The 21,599-nt window shown below is 52.4% G+C and overlaps 7 protein-coding genes across 7 annotated transcripts; 3 read left to right on the plus strand and 4 right to left on the minus strand.

Annotated features, from left to right (window-relative positions):
- Positions 1-242: 242 nt before the first annotated feature.
- On the minus strand, positions 243-1,219 carry QC761_121430 (uncharacterized protein; the record flags this gene model as incomplete). Its single annotated transcript, XM_062875427.1, has 3 exons — positions 243-352; positions 377-736; positions 799-1,219. The coding sequence occupies 3 exons, from the start codon at positions 1,217-1,219 to the stop codon at positions 243-245; spliced, it is 891 nt and encodes a 296-aa protein (XP_062738684.1).
- A 697-nt stretch (positions 1,220-1,916) lies between these two features.
- On the plus strand, positions 1,917-5,424 carry QC761_121440 (uncharacterized protein). Its single transcript, XM_062875428.1, has 2 exons — positions 1,917-3,473; positions 3,526-5,424. Exons 1-2 carry the CDS (start codon positions 2,442-2,444, stop codon positions 4,186-4,188), a joined length of 1,695 nt encoding a protein of 564 aa, XP_062738685.1. The 5' UTR covers positions 1,917-2,441; the 3' UTR covers positions 4,189-5,424.
- A 2,563-nt stretch (positions 5,425-7,987) lies between these two features.
- On the plus strand, positions 7,988-9,278 carry QC761_0024170 (uncharacterized protein). The gene is made up of 2 exons (XM_062872093.1): positions 7,988-8,154; positions 8,214-9,278. Exons 1-2 carry the CDS (start codon positions 8,125-8,127, stop codon positions 9,069-9,071), a joined length of 888 nt encoding a protein of 295 aa, XP_062738686.1. The 5' UTR covers positions 7,988-8,124; the 3' UTR covers positions 9,072-9,278.
- Positions 9,279-11,109: 1,831 nt separating this feature from the next.
- Positions 11,110-12,450, minus strand: QC761_121445 (uncharacterized protein). Its single transcript, XM_062875429.1, has 3 exons — positions 12,224-12,450; positions 11,873-12,155; positions 11,110-11,765 (listed from the first exon to the last, which is right to left on the minus strand). The coding sequence occupies exons 1-3, from the start codon at positions 12,341-12,343 to the stop codon at positions 11,503-11,505; spliced, it is 666 nt and encodes a 221-aa protein (XP_062738687.1). The 5' UTR covers positions 12,344-12,450; the 3' UTR covers positions 11,110-11,502.
- A 1,357-nt stretch (positions 12,451-13,807) lies between these two features.
- QC761_0024190 (uncharacterized protein) lies at positions 13,808-21,222 on the plus strand. Its single transcript, XM_062872094.1, is given in 10 exon segments — positions 13,808-14,973; positions 15,052-15,491; positions 15,559-16,057; positions 16,116-16,151; positions 16,204-17,822; positions 17,881-18,209; positions 18,295-19,416; positions 19,515-20,953; positions 21,084-21,097; positions 21,113-21,222. 7 exon segments carry the CDS (start codon positions 13,929-13,931, stop codon positions 19,376-19,378), a joined length of 5,052 nt encoding a protein of 1,683 aa, XP_062738688.1. The 5' UTR covers positions 13,808-13,928; the 3' UTR covers positions 19,379-19,416; positions 19,515-20,953; positions 21,084-21,097; positions 21,113-21,222.
- On the minus strand, positions 18,538-19,509 carry QC761_0024200 (uncharacterized protein; the record flags this gene model as incomplete). The annotated part of the gene is made up of 2 exons (XM_062872095.1): positions 18,538-19,149; positions 19,498-19,509. The coding sequence occupies 2 exons, from the start codon at positions 19,507-19,509 to the stop codon at positions 18,538-18,540; spliced, it is 624 nt and encodes a 207-aa protein (XP_062738689.1).
- On the minus strand, positions 19,515-21,240 carry QC761_121465 (uncharacterized protein; the record flags this gene model as incomplete). The annotated part of the gene is made up of 2 exons (XM_062875430.1): positions 20,723-21,240; positions 19,515-20,664 (listed from the first exon to the last, which is right to left on the minus strand). Exons 1-2 carry the CDS (start codon positions 20,911-20,913, stop codon positions 19,515-19,517), a joined length of 1,341 nt encoding a protein of 446 aa, XP_062738690.1. The 5' UTR covers positions 20,914-21,240.
- Positions 21,241-21,599: the final 359 nt, after the last annotated feature.

A 21,599-nucleotide genomic window follows, 5' to 3' on the forward strand; every position in this document is an offset into this window, starting at 1 on the left:
ATGACTTGTTAAATATTGTGCAGATGCAGTCATATTTTCGAGGCCAATATGGGCCGTTGCAGAGATAGCGTCATTCATGCAATCAATCGGAAAGCTCAGATCGTTTGCATTCCCGCAAGCTAAACCCAGAGGTGGCTATGTACAAGTGAAGGCGATGTCCAAGCATAGATCTGACCGCCTTTATAACAAACAGTATGACCAAGCACGATTCGGAGGGCTGTGAGATGCTTTCTACGGCAGACTCATAGAAGCTCGGTCCAAATCATCAAGGTGCCCGCCATCGACAGTATCATTACCCAAGAGGGGTTGAATGATCCAGCGCCGGAGCCTGGGGTACTGGTTGTTGTCGTGTCTGTAGTTGTCTCAGTTGTCGTCCCATCAGTTGTCTCAGTTGTCGTTCCATCAGTTGTCTCGGTTCCCGACTGAGTTGGTGTGGTGGTAGGAGGAGCAGTAGTTGTAGGGACGTCAACGACGGTGTCAGAGCTGTTGAACCTCTCTGCAATGAACTCGGCTGCGTCGAGGGTGTAATTGGCAAAGTATGAACCATGGACCGACCGGTCTGATCCCAGGTCGCAATAAATATCACCTTCATCACACCAGCTGCGAATTCCAGCTGCGTATGGCTCACAAGCGGTGATGTTTTTACGAGCGAACAAGCCCGCACCGGTGCTTGTGCCAACACTCCAGGGGTGAGTTTTATTGAAGTCAGGGGAGCCAAATGCAACGATTGCAATAACTTGGAATATAGATTAGCCATCTCATGCTTGTGGATACGATAATGCCAGAGGTTCTGCCTACCTTGCGAGCCAAGTGCCTTCTGGAACTCGGGGGACACAAAGAACCCATCATCACTGTTTCCGCAGACAGCGTCCATCATGGCGTGAGCTCCCTGCGAATAGCCCAGCAGAGCGACCTTGCTATCAGGACAGGCGTCCACATATTGAAGGACAAGCTTCTCAAACTCGGAGGCTCCCGTTGCATAGGAGGTAAAGTAATTTTCGAATGTTGCTGGATAGACGATGGTGGCAATTGAAGAGTTGGGTATCAGCAAGGAAGCATTCTGGGCCACAACTCCAATCCGGCCATACCCGTCAGGTTCAGTAGATCCGCGGGCAACGATCATGTGTACGCCCGTTGAGCATGTGCCATCCCAGACAAGAGCCTGCCGCTGGAAGAGCGCAGTTGCCAGCGTCAGGGCGCGTGATAAAAGGCCCTTCATGTTGTCGATGGTGATCCGAAATTTTGGAACGGAAGAAAGGTCAAAATGAACCACAAGCAACAAGCTTGAAGTAGGTGGAAATTTCGAATGGGGGGGTCGGAATCCGAAGACCTGGGACAAATCCGGAGACAACGCATTGTTATCCCCACAGCCCCACCGTGTTGGACCTCGGCGGCGTCGGCGCTAGCTTCAGAACGTTTGGGACAGGGCATCCTGTCGTAGAAAGTAACCGAATCTGGAACTTGGCCCGATTCTTGTGCAGGAAATGGAAATCACCATCGACCACAGTTACGGTGGTATCCAACAGCCAGTCGGGGAGAATGCACGCACTAACGGACGGTGTGCTGCGCTTATCGATAGGGAACAGGTGAACCCAACAATGACGCGTACCTAGATCAGGTAAGCATGCGTTACGGCACCATCCTTGACTACAAAATAACTGGCACTCAAAGGTAGGTGAAACAGATACCACACCTTAAAGGATGATTGTTAGGCCTTTGAAGATAATTGACACGCCTTTAGAGATAGTTGATAGGTTTGTAAAGATAGTTAACAGGCTTTGAAAGATAGTTCAAAGGCCTATCATTTTACTTTTGAGGTATAGTTCACAGTATAATAGGTATGTGGTGAACTTACCTGCTATGCCAATTATTCTGTGGATGGTGAGTTGTTGGTGAGCTTAGTAAAAAAAAAAAAAAAAAAAAAATTGGAGAGTGAAGACCGCAGTCCGGGACCAGCCCATTTGAATACCCCCCCTCAACTATCTTCAAAAGGCCTGCTAATGACGGGAGTGTAGAAAACCGAGTCTTCCTTATTTGTGAAAACCACTTTCACTATTTTTTGGGCTGTTCACCTGAGAAGCAATTTTTATCATTCTGACGACGCCAGCGGCCATGCACGTTTGAACCAACCAAATCGCCAACATCGTTGGACGTCCCTGCTCACATGTTGATTAGCGCTTACACTTGATAGCAACTGATGAATATGGACCAACGACTTGTCATGATTGGCAAGCTGAAACATCCCCCGGTAGCAATCCTGTGTGTTGTGTTCTGAAGTCAGCATCTGCACGGTGGCCCAGCAACGATGGCGGGTGCGGTTGCTTACTACTATTGGTACTATATCAAGGACTCGCGACCCCTTGCATGATCGCTCCTTGTTCTCATGTTTTCCTCCCTGGTAAAACTCTTGACCTGACGCCGATCACTATAACGAAGTCAACATGTTCGAGGCTAGCAACGGTGCATGCATTGCCCTGTTTGCATCGCTCCTTGCCTTGATAGTGATTTTTGGGAGAAAAAAGCTCTATCCAAAGCCGTATCCTCAAATCCCGTACAATGCCCATTCAGCAAAGCGAATCATGGGCGATTTGCCAGATCTGATTCCCGCCATCAAAGCCACCAAAGCAAACTCCGAGTCCATCTACCGCATCACCACGCAAAAGCTCGGCAGTCCGATCGCCCAGCTCCTCCTACCAGGAAATCCGATGATCATCCTGTCCGATCCTTACGAGATCGAACGTATTCTGCGCAGTAACCAATTTGACAAGTCGGCCTGGGCCCTTTCTGTGGTTGGCCCGCTCTTCTCCAAAGCTACACTATCGCAACTCACCACTCCGGAGCTTAAGGCGCAGAAAAAGCTCTGGGGAGATGTCATGGGCCTGGACTTTTTGAAGCGAACAGCGGCTCCGAAGTCCTACAGCTCAACAGTCGAGCTGGTCGAACTTTGGCGCCTGAAAGCAACCACCGCCCACAAGGGCCAACCATTCAACGTTTTAGAAGACTTGAAAAACGCGGCCCTGGACGCCATATGGGTGTCCATTGTCGGTGAGAAGCCTGGGACTCTGAGGTATGAGAAGAGGAAGCTGGAACACGAACTGAAGGGTCAACAATTCGACGATCCCGCGCCGCCAGGATCCTTCATGAAGGAACAAGTGGAATACATAGTTGATACCATCATGGACGCCAGCGCAACGCCGTTTCCAGCCTGGGCGGTTAAGCTGGAGGTCTTGAAGCCACGTTTCCGCAGGTTCAGGAAGGTTGTGACACGGGAAATGAGCCGTGCGATGAAGAAGGCTTTGACGAGATATGAAGGCCTGGACCTGGACAGTCTTGGGAAGGATTCCATTGATACATGTGCCATGGATCTCGTTCTCCGCAAACAAGCTCTACAAGCCAAGAAGGCGGGCGTAGAACCTTCAGATCCGACAAAGGACATTGCTATGCTCGACGAGCTGTTTGTTTTGCTCATTGGTGTAGGTAGCCCGATATTCTCCCACTCTGCCAACGCTTTACTAACTATGCCAGGGCCACGACTCCACCGCCAACACTCTGGCATGGTTCATCAAGTTCATGGAAACCTTTCCACAAGCTCAGACTGAACTGCGCGCTGCTCTATCATCTGCTTTCGGCCCAGGTATACCTACGCTGAGTCAGATTCTCGAGGCTGACATTCCTTACCTTGATGCCGCCTGTGAGGAGGCCCTCCGTCTGTCGGGAACTTCCAACGGCGTTCTTCGCTCCCCTCTGCAGGACACCACCATCCTGGGATATCCCGTTCCAAAGGGCTCGATCATCTACATGAATATCCATGTGAATCACTCATCGGTTCTAGCGGATGAGTCCCAGCGCACCGAAACCGGCAAAGCTGCTCGTCAGAAGAAGGACGACGGCTTCAAGACACCTGCCGGAAGGGATCTTGGAACCTATGAGCCCAGAAGATGGTTGGTCAGGGATGAGACGGGGAAGGAAATGTTCAATCCAAATGCTCTTCCACAGCTGGCCTTTGGTGCAGGTGTTCGAATGTGCTTCGGGAGGAGACTAGCCGTGATGCAATTCCGCATTGCTGTTACACTTCTCATACTCAGCTTCGAGTTTCAAGAAGTACCAGAAGGAATGCAGTCCATGGCATGCATCGAGAGATTGTTTCGAACCCCGCAACAGCCTTACGCCAAACTGAGAGTACTCTGAACTGGCTTTTGTTATTTTGTGTAAGGTACTTTCCGAGGTTGTTTGTTTACAAGAGGCAACAGTTGGTGATGGAAAATAGATGACGCGAAGCTTGGACTGAAGACTGTTCCCCGCTCCTACCCACACCACCGCATCAACGCCAGCCTATGGCGCAATGTGATAAGCCGCAGAAAAGAAAGAACAACCAACACACACCAAGCCTGATGGACAAGTAAACACGATGGTAGCTGTCACGAATCGTCATAATTTGTGTTCAGGTTGTGGATATTGAAAAAGTTCTGTATCTGTAGATTTGGAGGTGTTATGGTGTCTCGGGCAAGGTCACTGAGTGGTCAGTTGGACCCGTTTGGCAATGTTACAGTCAGGATGAACCAGCCCGGTGCAGCCTGGCTTTCATACTGTAAATATCTTTTCCGTTCTAGCTCTCATGGCTGCCGTCAGGTCCGGTATTTCACCGATCCGGAGTTGATCCTCAACTTCAAAAAAATCGGGATTGAAACATACACGGGTGGGATTCGTGCTGCTTATAGCTAACAATCAAAATCCAAAGAGTAAAGAGTTTTTCTTCAAGTATATAGCTAGTGCAAATGCTGGTTGATAGGGGGGTGAGGGGGTATGAAGGGTTCAGGGAGTCGATGGTGGAACGGGGGGTTCTATACGCCGCGTCAAGTGGTCAGTTGGATCGGCAGCCTCTCACATCCGAAGTCGTATCTGTTGGGTTTTCCTTTGAACCTGCTTCGAGTTTCGGGTCCGGCACACTGGCGTCTGGCTCATATCTTATTGCGGAGTGATCGCCAGACGTAAACTCAGCTCGATTCGCAGCCGTAGCTCTGGTTTGATCATGGGGCCTTGACCCCTAACGGGGATGGCTGCGTCAAGCCCGGGCTTGTCTTCGTGGCCACCTGTCTTTGAGTCTCCTGGTTGGTTTTGTGCATTTGCTGGACTTTCGCTCGCGGTCGCGTCGGCCGATACTTGGTCTTGGATTTGCCGGAGCCTTTTGCGCTTTTTGTGCATATCCAGAAACCCGCACCGACTGCTAGGATACCTGGCACTCTAACGACGATCCCCACTACTCCTCCCACTGGAATCGATGCCTGTTTCGTACTGTAATGAGACGAAAACGTTGATTGATTTAGGAAAGAAATCAACTGCGGAAAAAGCTAAACCAGCCCAGGTTGGCCCGAGCTCCCTGGCGGAGCGACCTGGTGGTGACCCACACAACATACTGCCATCATACGCTCTTACCTAGGTAGTCGGTCTCTAAAAACTTTTTTGTCTCGTCCAAGAATGGTTATCCCAAAATCAGGCTCGCTTCACCCTCGGCTCACCTTGAGCTCACCACCGCTCACCCTACGCTCGCCATTCTCCAAAATGGACAACTTTACGCGACGCTCTCATAGTCCAAATTTGGAGCCTCCCTCTCCTACAGGGACGAATCTTCCGCCAGAACGGGGACCAAGAAATGGGCTCGCCAGCGTATTTGCTCTCCGTTTTAGGGGACTCTGGGTTGTGGTAGCCATTTTGACAACAAAATCCGTCACTCCCTACCTGCCTACTGCGCGACATTTCTTCTCAAGAAATGGGCTTGCCAGCATATTGCTCTCCGTTTTAAGGCTTGGTAAAGCCATCGGCGATCATCTTGTCTGTTGATACATGCTCCAGCTTGAACTCTCCCATCTGGAGTCTCTGGATAGCCCACTTGTGGCGTAGGTCGATATGGTAGGTCCTGGCGCTCCTCATGGGGTTGAGGCAAATAGACCTGGCGTTGGCCGAATCCGTGAATAAAAGCAGCGGAGTTGGCTGTTCGGTACCCAGTTCTTTGAGCAATTTGGCTACCCACTGCAGTGACAGAGCAGTAGGCGTGAGGTTGATGAACTCGGCCTCGGTGGTTGAGAGCGCGACCAAGGTCTGGCGCTTCGATTTCCATACCACTGGGCAGTTCCTAATCATGATGACGTGGCCTGCCATTGAGGCCCTGGTGATAGGGTCTCTGGCGAAGCTGGCGTCGGCGTAGCCTCTCAAATTGAGGTTGTCAATTGGCATCTTTCCACCGCATCTCATGGCCAGATTGATAGTGCCGGTGATGTATCGCCACAGGTGATTCAGGAGAGTGAGGTGCTCGGAGGAAGGCCCAGAGTTGGCCTCCTGCAGCCTCACCAAGATGTAAGCCATATCGGCTCTGGTACCACCTACCAGGTAGTTGATGGCACCTAGTTGTTCTTGATACGAGCGAGTCTCGTCTTCCAATTTCTCCCAGGTCTTGGGGAGCTCAAATTTGCTGTGGATCCATGGAGTTTTGACGTGATTGAGGTTCGTGTTCTTGTATTTCTCCATGATTTTCTCGATGTACGGAATCTTGTGTAAGTAAATGAGATTCTCTTCCCACTTACGTATTATATTGTAGCCCAGAAACGTCTTCGTCTCTCCCATACGCTTCAACTCGTAGGGTTTAGAGATCTCATCGGCCACACAGTCGATGTCGTTATTGGTTCCGGCGGCGAGAATAAAATTGTCGACGTAGAGGAGTAGCAATACGCCTCTCCTTTCGTTCTTAAATAGATAACCGTCCGTTGTAATCGGCTCGAAGTTGAGCTTCTTTAGCTCCGGCACTAGGGTATTGTACAACTAGATTCCAGACATCTGGAGGCTATACAGAGCCTTCTTTAGCCTGCAGACTCTTTTGGTACCGTCGTTAAAGATCCCTATTAAGGATCTTGATGCTACTAAAGATCATTAGCTGAATTAAATTACTATTTTATGCTTTGATGTCCTTGATGGAGTTAACTTACGATTATGTTCTAATACAGTAATCATCACCTTTTTCTTCCAGAAGTTATAATTTTGCTGGGAAACCCTGCCGTTTCACAAAGCCCTACGTAACCTCATATTGATATCGTTTGCATAGTCTGGGCGCACCGTGAAAAGTACGAGACCGGCTGTCTGTACTGAGGTTAGCAAGCACTCCAATGTGCCAGTGTTAAAGATCGATAGAGCTAGATTACTCTGGCGCCATCTGAGGACACCATGGCTGCACGACGCTGTATCACGACCCTGGCACAAGGACGAAAATAACGATTGGTTGAGGAAGAACCAATCAGGAGCAGGGGAGAAGTAGCCAATTAAATAAGACAGAACGTGCTCAATGTGGTCGGAACGAGGAAGCAGGGTGCTCAGGGTGCTCAGGAGACTGAGCAGGGTGAGCACAATGGGAAGAGTTCTCACGGGCTCCACTACCCCGGAAAGGGAAAGGGAAAGATAGAGGAAAGAGGCGCACCATTCGCTATCTTATGCTTCCTTCGCATTTTCCCTAGCCAGGTTACTAAGGTAAAGAGAATTGTTTATTTTACTTATAAGTTAAGAGACCATGGCAATATTTGGTCAAAAGTTGGTTGTAATTATGTAGATCATCCTCCAAATCCCAAGTAGGGCACCAATCGTCGCTGGCTAGGAAAAGAGCTAAGAGCGTAAGTACAATAGCCCTATAATGATACTTACTTGCTGACCCATTAGATTCGGAAAATGCAAGCTGACAGAGCCCCGGCAGTGCTCCTGGATGGTCATATTCGCAGATTCGACTGGTGGTCAGGATGTCCTTATTGGGTTAATGGAAATAACGAGCGCGAGGAATATCCAGTACATCCTAATGGCTATATACGGACATTTGCTCGTGGCGCATGGCACTGGGTTGACGCGAATGGAAATGATGTCTTGGACGGGAAGGGACTGGTTGTTTGGGATACTCTTAGCCACGAGTACTGATATCTGTAGTAGCTTCTGACTAATCTAGTTTTGGTGCCTAGAAAAGTGGATCCCACGTGTTTGCTTGTGCTACCTTCTTCCTCTGTTTATAAAAACCTTGAGCCAATTCCACCTTGCTTAATTTTCCTGCGTTTTAACCATTCTACTCCGTCACTCTACCCTGTCAATTGCTTTAAGATGGAAGACGATGAAGACTGCGGAACTAAGGTATATACTCTAACTTCTAAATACTAATAATTTAATTAGTATTAATTGTAGTTCTATAGGATATACAGTTTGGCTTCCGACGTTTTCGAGCACCTGCAAAACGAATTTACGCGAATCGGAATGTCTTTCTCTTAGATGTCCCGCCGAATCCAATTGCTAGCTGGCTATTATTTTGGATGCCGCAGCTCGTCTGCTGGCTACAGCGATTGCTGCCAGAGTGGTTCTTGCCGACAACTGTCATTCTAAAGGAGCGAAACCCCACCAAGGCTGATGACTACGAAAACGAAATCGACACATACCTGCATCTTCGATCCCTCCAGGGCACCCATATCCCGCGTTTGTTTGGTGAAGTAACCGTCAGCGACCCCCACGCGCAGAGATACCGGATCAGTAAGCGACCCACTCCTGCTATCCTCCTGGAAAACGTCGAAGGAGTGTCGCTATACAATCTTCCAACTGAAGAGCTAGGGAATCCGGACCTTCTTAGGGGACTCAAGGATATATATAACCTACTTACGGAAAAAGGGGTTGTTCATGGGGATCCAAAGCTCCACAACTTTTTACGTGTTGATCAGAGGATCGTTGCTATCGACTTTGAGTTGTCCAACCCTCTTCCTAGTGATATAACGAATGAGCTTGAATTGAGGGACTTAGTGAGCGAGATTGCGCAACGGGAAAAGCAGGCACAGGGAGCAGGATCCAAACGTTTGGTCTCGGGCGTCTATTTTATAGAGGGGGGTTTACAAGTGCGGACGGATTTACGGTCTTCCAGCACGACGACCTATAACGAGCAGAGGGGTGACGAGGGGCTATCTACCCTGGGAGCTCAGCTACCTAAGGTATATTCTCGGCACGGGCGTGTTGGGCTGCGGCCGGGAACGATATATGGTGGGCGAGGTGGAGAGGTGGAGAGGTGAAGTAGTGAGAAAGAGAGGGAGGACATTGGAGGTTAGCGGAAAGTGAGATATGGGAGGTACACTCGGGAAGGATGGATGGGCACTAACGGGAGTAGGAGGGGTTTCTATGTTGGAGCCGAGCGGCTGGACTTATCTGCCGCTTAGCTGTTCTCCCTTGGTCAAATCGCATGTCAGGCAAAGCCAAGCTCCAGCGCGCCGACGAGCGCCAAATACACGCTCCACTCCCTAGTGGTTCAGCTGCGCGGCCGTAAGCGCCATGGTTTCTCTGTCGTACAGGATGCCGTCATCGGGGTAGACCTCTCAGAGCCTTAGCCCTGATCTCGGCGGACCAATCGAGCAGCATCTAGCGGTGCCAGTACTGTAAAATAGACATTAGGCTCGGGATTACCTGGTGGAATGGCGCGACCATAATCTCGATGTTGTAGAGGGACCTGGAAGTTGTGTGGGGACCTGAAAGTTGACCTGAAAGTTGTGGGGGGACCTAAAAGTTGTTGTTGCGGAGGAGGAAGAGAGGGGCATAGCAGCCTGGGGTTGTTTTGTCTCCGTCGTCCACATGGATCGCATTTAGCAGCCCAGTCGCCCAGTAACCCAGCTGTTGAATTGTCAGGACAGTCAGGGCGGTAAATTCAGGGGTATCATCTGACTGGCAGAGCAGGGGTATCAGGGTTATCAGGGTCTGGGCATCGCCCGACCGACTTTGAAAGCGACATCGAACATCTGCAGCCTAATCAACACATTGCCCGCCCTAGAGCTTCTCATGCTCCAATTGTAAGCACTTCAACCTGTGATACTGTGGATACGTGGCTGTTGGTCTTACCAACACCAGTCGCCCAGCCACCTAGCTGTGGTGCGAGCACGTGCAAACCGCTTAGCTGCAAGACCATAAACTCCACCTGTTAAGTCGTGGCAATCGACTCAAAAAGGCGCCCCACAGCGGCCCGCCGCGTCGCGCCAAGAGATTTACTACGACAGGGGTCATATCCAGTCCATCCAACGTTCCTTGACAATGTCACATACGGAGCTCATCTCGTCTGTTTCTAATCTCACACAAGATACCGAGCCAGAAAATGGTCAGCACACTGGAGGCGTTAGGGGCTGGTGGCCTTGGACGTCCCCTCTCAGTGCGTACCCAATACAAAGCCTCTTCTGTTCGAACAAGTTGTACTGTGATAAGCCATTGCACCGATGCTAAGACGGGAAGTCTACCTTATATGATTACGCGCTGGCTACTGTGTTGCCTATTTGAAGCCTTCTTGGCTTGCGGTAGCGACGTTTTTGATCGCTACACTCAATGCTCAGTCAGAAGCGGAGGAATTCTTGACTTTCTTGACAATTAGAAATTTGAGCCTTTCCGAGGCTTATATCAGTTGAGCTTAGAATAATGTCACAACAAGGCAGGCTTGGTAGGCAAAGCTATTATATTCTTATTGACTGAATTCTAAGCTAAAGGAGGGAAAGGAAAGGAAGGCTTTGTCTAACAAGGTTTGCAGGAATTTCGTGTGCGAGCTTGTGAGAGCTTGGACCATGCAAACAGTGGATGTGGGGCTTGGATACGATAAGGGTCTGGCAAGTGGGACCACTTGGAAGAGGGGCGCCCAGTGCCATGACATGCTAACCGTGATCCGCATCACCTTTCTCACCTGTGGCTCACCTGCACAGGGAAGGCTAGCATTTCAAAGATAAACTTGTATAAAACTTGGTATCATGTACTCCCTGCTATGCCTTCGCTTTCAGTAACTACGAAGATTCCAAATCCATCATCAACTTCCACAATCTCCACAGTGACCGGACTGTCCTGTTCTCACCATCGCCTACTTCATCTTGTAGGTAACTCTACCAAAGTCTCCTTCGCGTTTCAAATCAACGACAGAAAGATACATAGATATCTTGGTTGTCAATAGGCACCTGGGTACTCTCGAAAGATGATGCTGGGAACCTCCCATACAGTAATAGGTAGAGGTAGAAGTAGATGAGAAACGCCTACCTTTTCACATGTTGACATCTCCTCGGAAGTACCCTGGCAGCTTCAGAATTTTGGGGCGGTGAACTTGAATGCAGTTTTATCTCGGTATCAAAGTCACCATCGAATTGTAAACCTGGGGCTTTTGAGCAGCATCCCAAAGACCAAAGACAGAAATACCCCGGAGAGATGTAGAAGATGACGCGGCAGATTGGGGCGAGGTAGATTTCTAACTTGAGAACCAGGTAGGTAGGTTAGATGCGCCTGCATCCGGCCATTGCACATTCAGGGCTGGGATGAAGTTGCTCCCATTGACAGCATAGAAGGTGATTAGTGCCTAGGTTTTCGGCCGGGATGCGGACTCCAGATCACTGAATGCTGCAACACGTCAATCAACAATATACCTGATCACCGAGTAGAAGAAATCCCGTCCAGCACCCCGAAACCGCTCCTTCTCAGCTCGACTTGCTACTACCCCTCCACTCCCAAACCCCAGCCCTTCATATCCTCCACTCCCCAATCCACCGTCCCCAACTGACCAATCTGAGCGTTCGACTCCGAGTCCGGCGCCCGCTCGGCACACTGGGCGAGATACACGTCAACGCTGTCAATGATCGCCGGTGGGATCAGGGCCTGCCGCTTTTCCTCGTGCCCAAGCACCACCGAGAAGAGCACCGTATTCTCGGGTGTCGAGGTGGGATCAAGATACTTGAGGAAGCGCTTGCGGTTTGCAACTAAGATGGCGGGCGTTAGTATGCGTTGGCTGATCTTGGGTTGAGATGAGCAGGGAGAATGGGCGAGGAGTGAGGGAATATGGGGAGAGACGGTTGGCAACACGCACCCCATCGCGGTGTCCACAGTGCCAGTGGCTTGCACTTATCCGGGTTCTTCTCCTTGTCCTCAGGGAACTCGAACATCTTGGGGATCCAGGCTTTCCTGAGGCCTGCCCACGCGGTGGCGTCAACAGTCACGGCGCAGTCCCAGGGATAGCCCTTGGATGGGTCGAAGTCAGGGAAGTCGTGGAAAGCGGGCGAGATATAGGTCCCTGTCCCAAGCTGACGGCCCATGGTGCCGCGAGATTGCACGGCTTTGCCACCATTTGCGTTGATGGCGTCGGCTTCTTCCTGGGCGGGCGGGGGCCGTGTTAGTTGGTTGGGTTGGTATGGGTGGGTTAGTGTGTAGACAGACGGACCTTTGAGACGATGCGATATCCGATGTGAATTCTCCCACCGGCGCGTTTGTGTATCGTACCGCCGTCGAAGGGGATGGCGGCAACGGAGGCGGCAAGCGCCACGAGGGCCCAGAACTTCATTGTCTGGTTCGCGTTCGGGGCACAATGAACGACGGTGGGTGAGATAGGAAGGGTTAAAGTGGTCACTACCACCACGGGGGAGAAGGGTTGAAGTGGGAGAGAGGCGGAGGGAGGGGAAGGTAGAAGAACATTTGAGATACCTATTTGATGAGCGGCCAAGTAATAAGAGAATTGCCGAGAACAAGGGAAGCGGATTCGAAGGAGCGTGGTAGCCAAGACGGGGATTACTTACAGTGCCAAGTCCTAAGACTAAATTACATTCCACATACATCAGTGCTGCCGGACTACCTATATCACGAACCGCTGAATCAGGGGCCCTAATCGCATACTCCCAGAGGAATACCTACCTACTGGGGTCTTAAACACCGCTTCAGAAGAATGGTTCAGTACAGCAAAAAGGCACGCAGCAATGATTGCCACTCTGTATCATGAACACCACCTCGTGAGTTTACCTTCTGACATCTTTTGCTATATAACCAGTCGGGATCCTTCTTGTGTGTGCCATGAAGAGAAACACCATGACCCCCCTGGATCAAAACTCCAAAGAATCGGTTTTCCGAACTCCGATCTAATTTCCTTTCTGTTTTCTTGGTTCTTCTTACCTCATAATTTTCAAATTCTTCATAGCCCCAACACCAACAAAATAAAAGGGTCAGAACTAATAACCGGCCAGCGGGTAGGTGGACTCCTCGTCATCACGTTATATTGTAACTGGTGTGACAATTGAGTGGAGACACCAACCTGGTGTTTCCACCAACCTGATGTTTCCACCAACAGAAATATCACCACGAAGATCATGGTAAGGCATTTTACGAGTTCTCCTGGTGTCACTAATATTGCAAATAAGTATCGTATGGTACGCCGCACCATAACATATATCAATCATATGCATTATTGATGTCATGTCACATGCTTATCCGTGTCTAGGTATGACGGAGGTGTCCGGTGGATTCCGATCTATTCATCTCTGAACAAGGGGCCAAAATGACGGATGGGGACTTTTGTGCAGAGATTATACTCCATAGTTTGCCCGTCATTATGGGGATGTAGAAATTGCAACTGCGGAAAACCTCGACGGCCAAGACTGACTACGCTCACAGGGTTGAGAACTTCGAATGTCCGAGCCTCCGACCACATCGCCGGACTCTATCATCCGCAGTTTTCCTCATTGTCGCTCACTCTGCTTCTCTGCTATGTGTTTGAGCAAAGAGCAAATTGAAGCACCGTGGGCAGGCAAGTCATTACCATCACCTGCAAAGACCTTCTTGGCCCTGTTTTGATTGCATGGGAATCCAATTAGCCGTCCATCAACCGCCCACCCAGAAATGTGTCGTTCCAATAAGGGCTGGCTTGGTGATTCCCATACCTACCCAGGTACCTAGGTACCCTATTGATTGCGGGGTCACTAACTGCAGGACGTCCCTGGCCACGAGAAGTGGATTGTCTGCCACCGGAAGCCCATAACTATTCTCTCTACCCCCTTCCATTTCTCCCTCTTTTGATCTTACAGCTTCTTTATCCTCTCATTCCCTTGCTGCTTGTGTCAAGTTATTGTTCCCACGTTCCTTACCGGTGGCTGACGACGATGTGGTTCTCACCGTCACCAGTCTCGGCCGGAGCGTTGGCCTCCCTCCTGCTGTCTCAGGCAACGGCGTTACAAGTAAACGGCGGCTCTGACAGGTTGAACTCATACCTGGCGGCACACCCAGTTCCAACAAAGCCTGCCGCCGCTGCCGTCCCGGCATCCGCCAACCCCAACACACTTGCTCCAGAGCTGGTGAACTTGGCGCTCAGTCACTGCCCAGCAGGATGCGATGAGTCCGGCTTGCGTCCGGGAAACTGGACCCTGTACCCCCGACTGGGTCGGTTGTTGATGTGCAACCAGACGATGCTGCTCGACTTCTCCCTATACACGTCTCTGCGCAAGGATGAGACTATTCGAGCTTGCACTGCCAGTTCTGCAATCACGTTGGGCGCAAGCAACATCGGAAACACCACTCATGAGGAGGCATCTTGCCTGCCCGGCGGCAGCTTGACCCAGGTCCAAGAGTCACTGCAATTGGCTTTCAACAAGACCGACACCCCAGCCACGCTAGAGGACTTCGACGCCGCCGCACAACAACTCATCGCCATGCTGTCCCAACGAGAAGACTCGAACTGCAACGACACAACCTCCTTCGCCTATTCCAACTCCGTGGCTGTCGGTCTTTTCGCCGGATCAGGAGTCCGTGGCATCCCGGCAACTGTGCTCCAGCAGCTCACCTCGAAGATAAAGAGCACCGGTTTCTCGGGAAGCTTTGTTGCGCAGCTGTGTTCCAAGGGCGGCCGGAGCTCGAAATACAGCTTCGGCATTGTCGCGAGCGGAGATCGCGATGTAAGCCTTGTCCAAGATGCTGTCGCCACATGGGCGTCGGGCAAATGCATCACTTCCTTTGACGACGCAGAAGATTGGCTTGACATCACACTGTCCGTACCGAGTCTTGTCAGCAGCAGCACCGCTGGACTCGGAAACAGCACTGCCGGCTTCGGAAACAGCACTGCCCGTGCCACCCGGTCAAGAGATGGCAGTTCGGCTATGTTGAATCGACGAGCTGAGTGTTCGACGATCCAGGTTTCCTCTGGCGATACTTGTGAGTACTCCCGATAACAAAATCCTCCGATGGACAGTCGGGCGACAGTGAACGGGAAGAGACTCACCCTCCGTTTAGGCGAATCTTTGGCAGCCGAGTGCGGCATCTCTCCTTACGACTTCACCGTCTATAACCCCAGCAGCACACTCTGCTCGACTCTGGTAGCAGGCCAGCACGTCTGCTGCTCCGCCGGCACGATGCCCGATTTCCGCCCGCAGCCCAACCCTGACGGAACCTGCGCCGCGCACTACGTCGTACCAGGCGAGAGCTGCTCGGTTCTTGGCGCAGCGAACAGCCTCACGAATGCTGAGATCGAGAGCTTCAACACTAATACTTGGGGCTGGCAGGGCTGCGGAAATGTACAGGCGTACCAGTTCATCTGCCTGAGCACGGGCGCGCCGCCCATGCCCGCGCCGATTGCGAATGCTGTCTGCGGACCACAAAAGCCGGGAACGGTACAGCCAGGGCCGGGTATCAGTCTTGCGAGCTTGAATCCTTGTCCGCTCAACGCGTGCTGTGTATGTCCCTTTTCCCGCATCCTCGAAGTGCCCTGTTGGTGTTCTGCCAGAGTTAACCCGTGTCTAGAACAAACACGGCCAATGCGGCATCAACAATGACTTTTGCACCGAATCCGAGTCGGAAACAGGCGCACCCGGAACTTCAGCTCCGGGCGAGAATGGCTGCATTTCGAACTGTGGAACGGACATCGTCATCGGTTCTGCCCCAGCCCAGTACATGAACATTGGCTACTTTGAAGGCTACAACCTAAACCGTCCCTGCCTAAACATGAAGATCACTGCCATGGACTTGACGCCCTACACGCACATCCATCTAGCATTTGGCCACGTCTCCTCGACCTACGCCGTCGATGTTAGCCCAATCCAAGAGCAGTGGGAGCTGTTCACGCAGTTGTCTGGCTTCAAAAAGATCCTGTCTCTCGGCGGTTGGAGCTTCTCCGCCGAACCGCCCACGTATCACATTTTCCGCGACGCGGTCAAGCCGGCGAATCAGGACACGTTTGTCGCGAACATCGTCTCGTTTGTGACAGAGCATGAGCTGGATGGCATTGATATTGACTGGGAATGTAAGTTGGCTAGGGGTCTCTTTAACCAGCAAAGGAATAGTGCTAACCTGAGACGTAGACCCTGCTGCACCAGACATACCTGGCATTCCACCAGGTGCGTGATGTGCCTCTTCAGAAGTTCTTGGATCAAACTGACTTGAGAATAGGAACCGCCGAGGATGCGGACAATTACCTCACTTTCTTCACAAAGCTGAGGGCAGCCATGCCTTCTAGCAAGTCGGTCTCTTTCTGTGCGCCCGCTTCATTCTGGTACCTGAAAGGGTACCACATCGACGAGATGGCAGCCCTGGCTGATTACATCGTCTACATGACTTATGATCTCCATGGCCAGTGGGACTACGCGAACCAGCACGCAATCGACGGCTGCCCAGCCGGCAACTGTCTGCGTTCGCAGACCAACATCACCGAGACCCTTCTCGCTCTGGCTATGATCACCAAAGCCGGGGTACCATCAAGCAAGCTTGCTGTTGGTGTCACGAGCTACGGCCGCTCGTTCCAGATGACAACCCCCGGGTGTACCGGGCCCATGTGCACCTACACTGGCGGAGAGTCCGGAGCCTATCCGGGGCCGTGCACAGGAACCGCAGGTTATATCGCGAATGCTGAGATCAACGCCATCCTGGATGGGACAGGATTTTGGAAAACACCATCCGGAGCATTGGAGCCGATTACATCCTACTCGTCTTATTTCGACACCGACAGCCACTCCAATGTCGCCGTATATGAGTCGACACAGTGGGTCGGCTACATGGACAACACTGTGAAGGCAGATCGGACAGCCCTCTACAAAATCCTCAACATGGGTGGAGTTGTTGACTGGGCGATTGATCTGGATGGCTTCGGTGGCGATTCCATTGGAGACTCTGACCCCGATGCCGATATCGTGTATCCCCCCCCGAGCATCTGGGACTCCGACGATCGGTGGACGGGCTGTAGTCCTCCCTGCGTAATTGTCTTCCCGCCATATCCACTGAGTGCTCCTCACACTGTGACCAGCTGGCCGGCTTTGACAACAACGCTCCTGTCGTCGGCAGAAGGCGGCAGTGGCGTCTTCATCAAGACGACGACAATCCCCGTTCCGAGCTTTGTCATCTCAGACGTCAGTCTTCACCCCGTGACACTGCAGTCTACCGACACGGCAACCTACAAAATCAACCCTGTCCAAAGCATCACCCCGACGTCTTTTGTGTGGACTCTTCCTCCGAACCACGCGACTTTCCCCGTAGCTTCTCCAACACCAACGACGTCCACAGACACCGATATACCACTAGTCATCATCCCCCCCGTCACTTTCCACCCGACTCCTGTCCCCGTCACCATCCAACCCCAGCCAACATATAAGATCGACTACCCTGATCCCCCAATCCCAGTGAGACCTGTCACGATCAAGCCCAATCCCACCCCTACTCCTCCCGGCTGCACTTCCGGCTGCGGAAAGCGAGACTGTGGCATATTTGGTTGCGGCAACGACGGTTGCGGCCTGTTCGGTTGCGGCGGTGGGTGCGGCATCTTCGGCTGCGGTGGTGGTTGTGGCCCCTTCGGCTGCGGTGGCGGATGTAGCCCCCTCGGATGCACACCCAGCTGCCCTCTTGGACTATGCGGTGGCCCTGGGTGCCTCATTCCAGGTGGCTGCGGAAATACACAAGGTACCAATGGCGGCGACAGCAACAATGACTGTGAAGCCACCGTCACTGCTTCGGCGTGCACGCATCTGGTGACGAGCTACAGCGCTTGGTACATGGCTTCGTCCACGACGACGACCGAGGTAAGTCAATGAAACCCTGAATCCAGGTTACAGGTGGCAGACAGCTAACATGAGGCAGACCACATGCGTGACGAGCACAGGTTGCAACGGACAGGATACTGTGGTTAAAACGACGCCTGGCAGCCCGGAGTGCTCGCTGGATTCCGATATCGCGGCAGCCTACTCTGCTGAACAGGCAGCTGACCAGACAATTATTGGCGGGAAGCAGGTCCCGTTAGCATTCGCACCGACAAATGGGCCGGGCTACGATGGATCGAAGTTTACCGCTAAGCAATTCGGTTTGACGGAGACTATCACGGTTATCAAAACATCGACTGTGACAAACACAGCGACTAAGACAACGACGGTGGTGGTGCCACCAACCGCAACGGCTGATTGTGGTTACTGGTAAGTCTGCGAAATCCTTTATCCCCCTAACCGCCTCCAGGCGCAAGAAGCGGGATAGCAGACGGCAAAAGCTGACAACAGTCAGGGTCTCCGATTTCTTTTACATATTCAATGTGTACAACATTGATGGCTGGAGCACAGATGGCGGCTCGAGGCTGAAGTCCGAAGAAAAGGGCTGCGGCGCGCTCACGGGCTGGCAATGGCATGAGCGCACCTCTACACGGCGCGCAAGGGCCTACTTCCAGCTTCCTTTCTTTATGAAGTCTGGCTGTGTCGAGCGTGCCATCGTGTCCGCTGGCGGCCCCAAGTTGTCCTGTACCTTCGAAGGCTACGATTTCATCCTCAAGAAACGATCCGAGGAGATGAGTAAAGCATCACTGCCGATGCGCAGACGCCAACTCATCAGCGATACGGCCAGTCTCCCGAGCCGCACGGAAACCGGCACGCGCACAGAGAACAGCACGCGCACAGAGACTGCTGGCCTATACACGCCCGAGCCGTGGGGCCCAGGCTTAACAGAGACGTTCATGACTACCATGGACGAGATCTCGAAGTCAACGTATACCACGGAGATCGTGTTGGCTTCATATGAAGTGACGATGACGGGCACCACGTCTGGCACCGTGTCTGACACCACGACGTCAACCACCAGCTCCACCGTCCCAACTAGCACATCGAATCTCTCGACTGATGGTCTCTGTGGTGCTGCTAATGGCGGAACAATCTGCCTCGGCACGGCCTTCGGCGACTGCTGCTCTGAGTACGGATACTGTGGTGATACGAGCGGGCACTGTGGTTCGGGATGCCAAAGCGACTTCGGCATCTGTGATGCTATTACCGGCCCACCTGTATCGACGGACGGCACGTGCAGCTCCCTCAGCACCCCCGGAGGCGCGACATGCGCTGGTTCGGCGTTCGGCGACTGCTGCTCTGCGAGCGGCTACTGCGGAGCCACGGCTGCGTATTGCGGGACAGGGTGTCAGGCGGATTTCGGGATGTGTTCCTCGAGCGGCCCGCCAGTGTCAACGGATGGGCTCTGTGGTCAACCCAGCGGCACGACGTGCGAGGGCTCGGCATTTGGCGACTGTTGCTCTGAGTATGGGTTTTGCGGGGCCACGAATGCGTATTGTGGGACGGGATGCCAGGCAGCATTTGGGACCTGTGCCTAAGAAGCGTGTGAGTCGTGCTGGTGAGATGGATTTATATGGTTAGCATATTATGCATCTATTTGAATGCAATCTTTAACAAGTCATTCCATCGCCCGTGCTCGCAGTCGATCTGAACTTACGTATAAACCCATGTATGCTACTCCCTGGGGCCCAGCTCAAAATCAAACTCCTTCAAAAGCGGCGACACTTTCCATCTCGCAAAGAGCTGCCCATTCTCCACCAAGATCCGCCGTAGGACTTGCCCCCTTGCCTCCACACCAGACCACACACCCTGCCATACCTTCACATACGGCTCTACGACCAGTAAAACCTCTGTCAGCCATTTTCCTGCTCTATCCTCACCAAGCCTTCCCGTCTCCACCATCCTCCTTTCCATTTCCTTCAGTAAAAGTTCCCTCTCCACCTCGTCCATAACCGCTGCCCGCATCACCCCCAAAACCGCATGTGACCGTACCGCAAAATCCAACCCCTCCGCCTCCAATCCAGCCGTCTCCTCCACAGCAACAGCAGCCAAAAACTCTACCTCCTCCTCACTCCCTACCTCCCCATCCCACCCCCTCCACCACGCCTGCATCCCCACCCCTCCATCCGGCTCTCCACACCACTCCACACCGCTCACCCATGCCCCATCCAAATCCAAATCCGGCTTTGCAACCTCCCCCAGAACTGCACTCGTCTCCCACAGCCGCGCCGAGTACCGTGCCTCCCACGCTAAGACATCAACCCCGCCCTGTGCGATCAGCACGCCGAAATTGTTCGGCCTCCACGCCTCCTTGGCGGTGCCCGAACCAGATGATTCGGGTGAACCGAGCTTCATGTGCTCGAGCCAAAAGCGCGCCTGCGTTTCCGAATAGGGCTTCACACTGGGGTGGGTCGCACGCAGGCGCGAAGTTGTTGCTTCGAGTGTGCCGAGGGCCAAGCGAGTAATCGTTTCTAGGGGGAGGGAAGGCTGTCTGCGGCTTGTACGTACGACGTTGTGGGCCCAGCGGGGGAGTTTCGTGGCGTGTGTGCCGGCAGCGGAAGGGAGATCCTGGCGCGGTTGCGCGAGCGGGGAGGAAGAGTCGGGCAGGTCTTGGAGGTTGGGCAAGCGGTAGAAACGTGCTGTTGTAGGGTGCGTGAGGAACGCGGGGGAGTAGTAGGCGCGCCATGCTTCCGGGTTCAGGAGGGCGGCGTGCGCGGCGTAGAAGCTGGGGAAGTCGGAGGGAGAAGGGAAGTCGCCAGTGAGTTGGTCGGAGGAGCGGTAGATGGCTGCGGCGAGCTGTGCAAGGTAGAACACATCCAAGGTGCTTCATGACTTTTTGTCAGTTCGTTTATTTCTGCTTCTTTCTTGTTTGTAAACTTTACCGATTGAACCTTAACTCCCCCTTGCCAAAAGACCATCCGCGTGCGTGCAGCTTCTCCACGACATCGAACACACCATTGCCGTCCCACAGCCCCTCGTCCAAGTACATAAACGCTATTTGCAACACCTGATCGTGGCAGTCAACAGCCACCGCGCCGCTCTCGGCGTCCGCGAGGAATTCTTCGGCGCTCATTGCTAAAACCCTAAGAACCTTTGATTAATTAAACAATGCTGTAGGATAATTGGATATGACTTCGCGTTACTTGGGTACCGGGGAGAGAGCGTGAGCGTGTGTGGGAGTTTGCTAATTTCTCTTTTGCATGTGGTGTCACAAGTGCTGACTGGCGACTTGAGTGGTTATAGTTCTTGTTGTCATTGCGCGAAGTAGAGATGGGGAATTGAGCGAAGTTCAAAATGTGCTGAGTGGGATGGTCAAAGCGCTAACGCTATGCTTATCGTAACGGAGTCCAATCTACGATAAAGAGATGAGAGATAACGTGCGTGATAAGCGAGTGACACACTTTCCACCACCCCACCATAACTATCCTTAATTATACAACCACAAAACTAGGAAACAACGATAACTGAACTGGAAATAGATGAATCAGACGATTCTGCAGCCTCCTTGCCCGTGCGTGTATTATGGCCAGGCTTGCCGCACACACCACAGCACCGAATCTTCGTACGAGACCCCCCTGCACCACCACCACTTTGTCGATGTTCCTGAATTACCTGCTCACCTACAGCCTTCTGATGCAGTAAATCCTGTGCCTCTTGTACAGTAAGTGACCCTCCAAGCCGCACACGTTTTTTTGGCTCTCCCGTCTCTTACTAAGCTCCTCATTGGCCTTGCGTAGCGAAGAGACCTCTGCACGGAGA

Source organism: Podospora bellae-mahoneyi, assembly GCF_035222275.1.
Source record: "Podospora bellae-mahoneyi strain CBS 112042 chromosome 1 map unlocalized CBS112042p_1, whole genome shotgun sequence".
Lineage (NCBI taxonomy): Eukaryota > Fungi > Ascomycota > Sordariomycetes > Sordariales > Podosporaceae > Podospora > Podospora bellae-mahoneyi.

Coding starts and splice junctions, on each gene's coding strand:
- QC761_121445 (XM_062875429.1), bottom strand. CDS start 12,343: ATGAAGTTCTGGGCCCTCGTGGCGCTTGCCGCCTCCGTTGCCGCCATC. Junction 12,156..12,223: donor GATATCGCATCGTCTCAAAG/GTCCGTCTGTCT, acceptor CCGCCCGCCCAG/GAAGAAGCCGACGCCATCAA. Junction 11,766..11,872: donor ACTGTGGACACCGCGATGGG/GTGCGTGTTGCC, acceptor CCGCCATCTTAG/TTGCAAACCGCAAGCGCTTC.
- QC761_121440 (XM_062875428.1), top strand. CDS start 2,442: ATGTTCGAGGCTAGCAACGGTGCATGCATTGCCCTGTTTGCATCGCTC. Junction 3,474..3,525: donor TGTTTGTTTTGCTCATTGGT/GTAGGTAGCCCG, acceptor TAACTATGCCAG/GGCCACGACTCCACCGCCAA.
- QC761_0024190 (XM_062872094.1), top strand. CDS start 13,929: ATGTGGTTCTCACCGTCACCAGTCTCGGCCGGAGCGTTGGCCTCCCTC. Junction 14,974..15,051: donor GGTTTCCTCTGGCGATACTT/GTGAGTACTCCC, acceptor CCCTCCGTTTAG/GCGAATCTTTGGCAGCCGAG. Junction 16,152..16,203: donor CATACCTGGCATTCCACCAG/GTGCGTGATGTG, acceptor ACTTGAGAATAG/GAACCGCCGAGGATGCGGAC.
- QC761_0024170 (XM_062872093.1), top strand. CDS start 8,125: ATGGAAGACGATGAAGACTGCGGAACTAAG. Junction 8,155..8,213: donor ATGAAGACTGCGGAACTAAG/GTATATACTCTA, acceptor GTAGTTCTATAG/GATATACAGTTTGGCTTCCG.